The sequence below is a fragment of the Gekko japonicus genome, unplaced genomic scaffold, assembly GCF_001447785.1.
Source record: "Gekko japonicus isolate JY-2015 unplaced genomic scaffold, Gekko_japonicus_V1.1 scaffold3000, whole genome shotgun sequence".
Lineage (NCBI taxonomy): Eukaryota > Metazoa > Chordata > Lepidosauria > Squamata > Gekkonidae > Gekko > Gekko japonicus.
This window is the reverse complement of record NW_015170981.1, coordinates 177,403-179,653: the sequence shown is the minus strand read 5'-3', so window position 1 is coordinate 179,653 and position 2,251 is coordinate 177,403. Positions and strand designations below refer to the sequence as shown.

The 2,251-nt window shown below is 50.2% G+C and overlaps 1 protein-coding gene across 1 annotated transcript in view; it reads left to right on the top strand.

Moving 5' to 3' along the window:
- The window catches only part of LOC107116943 (E1A-binding protein p400-like), a gene marked incomplete at its 5' end in the record, with an annotated part of 68,658 nt that overhangs the window by 17,510 nt on the left and 48,897 nt on the right, over positions 1-2,251 (top strand). The window contains one exon of the mRNA XM_015418971.1: positions 1,950-2,114. Within this exon, the coding sequence (XP_015274457.1) occupies positions 1,950-2,114 (165 nt within the window). The remainder of the gene's footprint in view (positions 1-1,949; positions 2,115-2,251) is intronic.

Genomic DNA, 2,251 nt, shown 5'->3' with positions numbered 1-2,251 from the left:
CAGCAGCGCTCAGCAGCCCCCTGAAGTCCCACACAGCGATGCCGGCTCCCGCATGGATGGAGAGTCGCGGTGAGCCCTGCTGCAATGTTGAGAAGCAAGGCGGGGGTTTTAGGAAGCGCCAGCCAGCCGCCCTCAGACTAGAAGCGCCGCCGCTCTGGGGGAGAGAGGCTCAGAGGGGGACCGCGCCGTCCGGACTTGCTGGCTTCCAGCGCGGAGTCCCGACTCCCCTCCGACAGGCCGGCGCCTCCCCTCCCTCCCGCGAGGCCATGGGGGGGAGCAGAGGGTCAGGGGAGGGGGCCCGCAAACCGCGCAAGGGGGCCGGGCCCCCAGGGCCCCACGCGGCCTACGGGCCTGGATTGAACTGTTTTTAAACTTGGTAGTCCACCTTGAATCTTGGTGGGGAAGGTGGGCTATGAATAAATTGTCCTGGCAAGTCATGCAAATCGAATGGCAGGTGTAGTGCCGTGGCTAAGAGGCTGGGTTTTCTATGGGGAAGTCCCTGGTTCAGATCAGCCCATCACCGGTCCCCAGGTGGCCTTCAGCAAGCTGTTCTCCCTTTGTCTCTGCCTCCCCCCCACCTCCTTCTACAACATAGTCAGGGATGATAATGTTGGGCTACTCCATAGGATTGTCGTAAGGCAGGGGCGTCAAACATATGGCCCGCGGGCCAGAACTGGCCCATCCAGGTCTCTTATCTGGCCCACGAGCAACTGGTTATTACCCTTATTGCTAGAGGACAGAGGCTGCGCATTATGTCCCTGTATAGTATCCCAGTGCTGATGAGTGATGGGAGGTGGAAGTGGGAGGGAGGGTATCAGGGAGATACTTCAAGGAAATACTGTAAGAGTGTGAATGTCTAAGGCATGTTTGTATTTTGAGTAGAAGATAATGTCATTACTTGGATTTGCCTCTGCCCTTTATAAAGTTTATGTCTCCTGTACCTGGCATTACATTCTATGGCCCATGGCTTGGCCCAACAAAGGTCAGATCCAGCCCTTGTAACAAATGAGTTTGACATCTCTGTGTAACGGCAGCAGCAAGAGAACAGATTCCAGAAGGCCTTGAACACTTGAATGCACCATACAAATGTTTACTGTTGGGATTATTATTACCACCACCAGGCTTCAAGGATGGAAATCTGACAACTTTTCCTTATCTCTAAGTGACATTTCTGTCGTGACGATAAACGAGATCCATACTGTTTAAGCTATGCTATTTTTGAAAGTTGTTTCTCCACAAGGTCTGTTTCTTTATCATGGGGAAATATTTTATCTCCTCCCCTCCCCCCCCCCCCCCCCCCCCCCCCCCCGGATAAAGAATTCAGGCTTCCTTTACTCCTGGCAGAAAATCTTGCATTTATAAGCATAGTCAGTAAATCAATACTGCGCTGTAGCACTGAAGATCAAATGCTGTTGGAATATAGGAAAATAACAGTTTTGGCTGCAGTTTAAGCAGCTTATCGTAAATGGCCTGAATAAATTAATTGATAAGTACCAGTAAGGGTGCAGAAATCAATCTGAAGTCGCTGTGACTACAAGTTTTCCTGCTTTTTCCTTCCCCCTCCCCCAATTATATAAGAATGCAAAATTTAAAAAACCAAGAAAGGGGTTTGTGGGTGTTTGCAATATTTGAATGTAGTAAAGAATTCTCCCACTCAATTTACACTGATGGGCAGTAGGTTCAAGACAGACAAAAGGAAATACTACTTTACACAGAGAATGATTAAATTGTGGGATCCAGTGCCGGACGATTTAGTGATGGCCACAGGAATGAACAGCTTTAAAGGGGGATTAGATAGATTCATGGACTATAGCTCTATCCGTCACTACCGAGGGGAAGGCCTTGGCCTCTGTGCCCTGTTAGCCTTCCAGAGGAACTGGTTGGCCACTGTGTGGGACAGGATGCTGGTCTGATCCAGCAGGGCTCTTCTTATGTTCCACAATTCACAGGCAGCGTCCTGCAGATTGTTTCCGCTCCTGGGCAGCAGTATGTGCGTCCTCAGGCTCCGGTTGTGATGCAGACAGTGTCTCAAGCCGGAACCATACAAAATGCTCTGAACGCTTTGGGAAATCAGCATCAAGCCAGCTTGCCGACTTCAGCAATGACCCCTCAAAGTAAGAGCTCCCCCCCCCCCCAGCCCAGTAAATCTATCCCTTGGACATTTTTTTTAGATAGCCGTTGGAAGCTATCTGCATATGGTGGGTTGGATCCAGCAGTAATTTCCATTGGGTTTTTTTTGTATCGGAGGAAT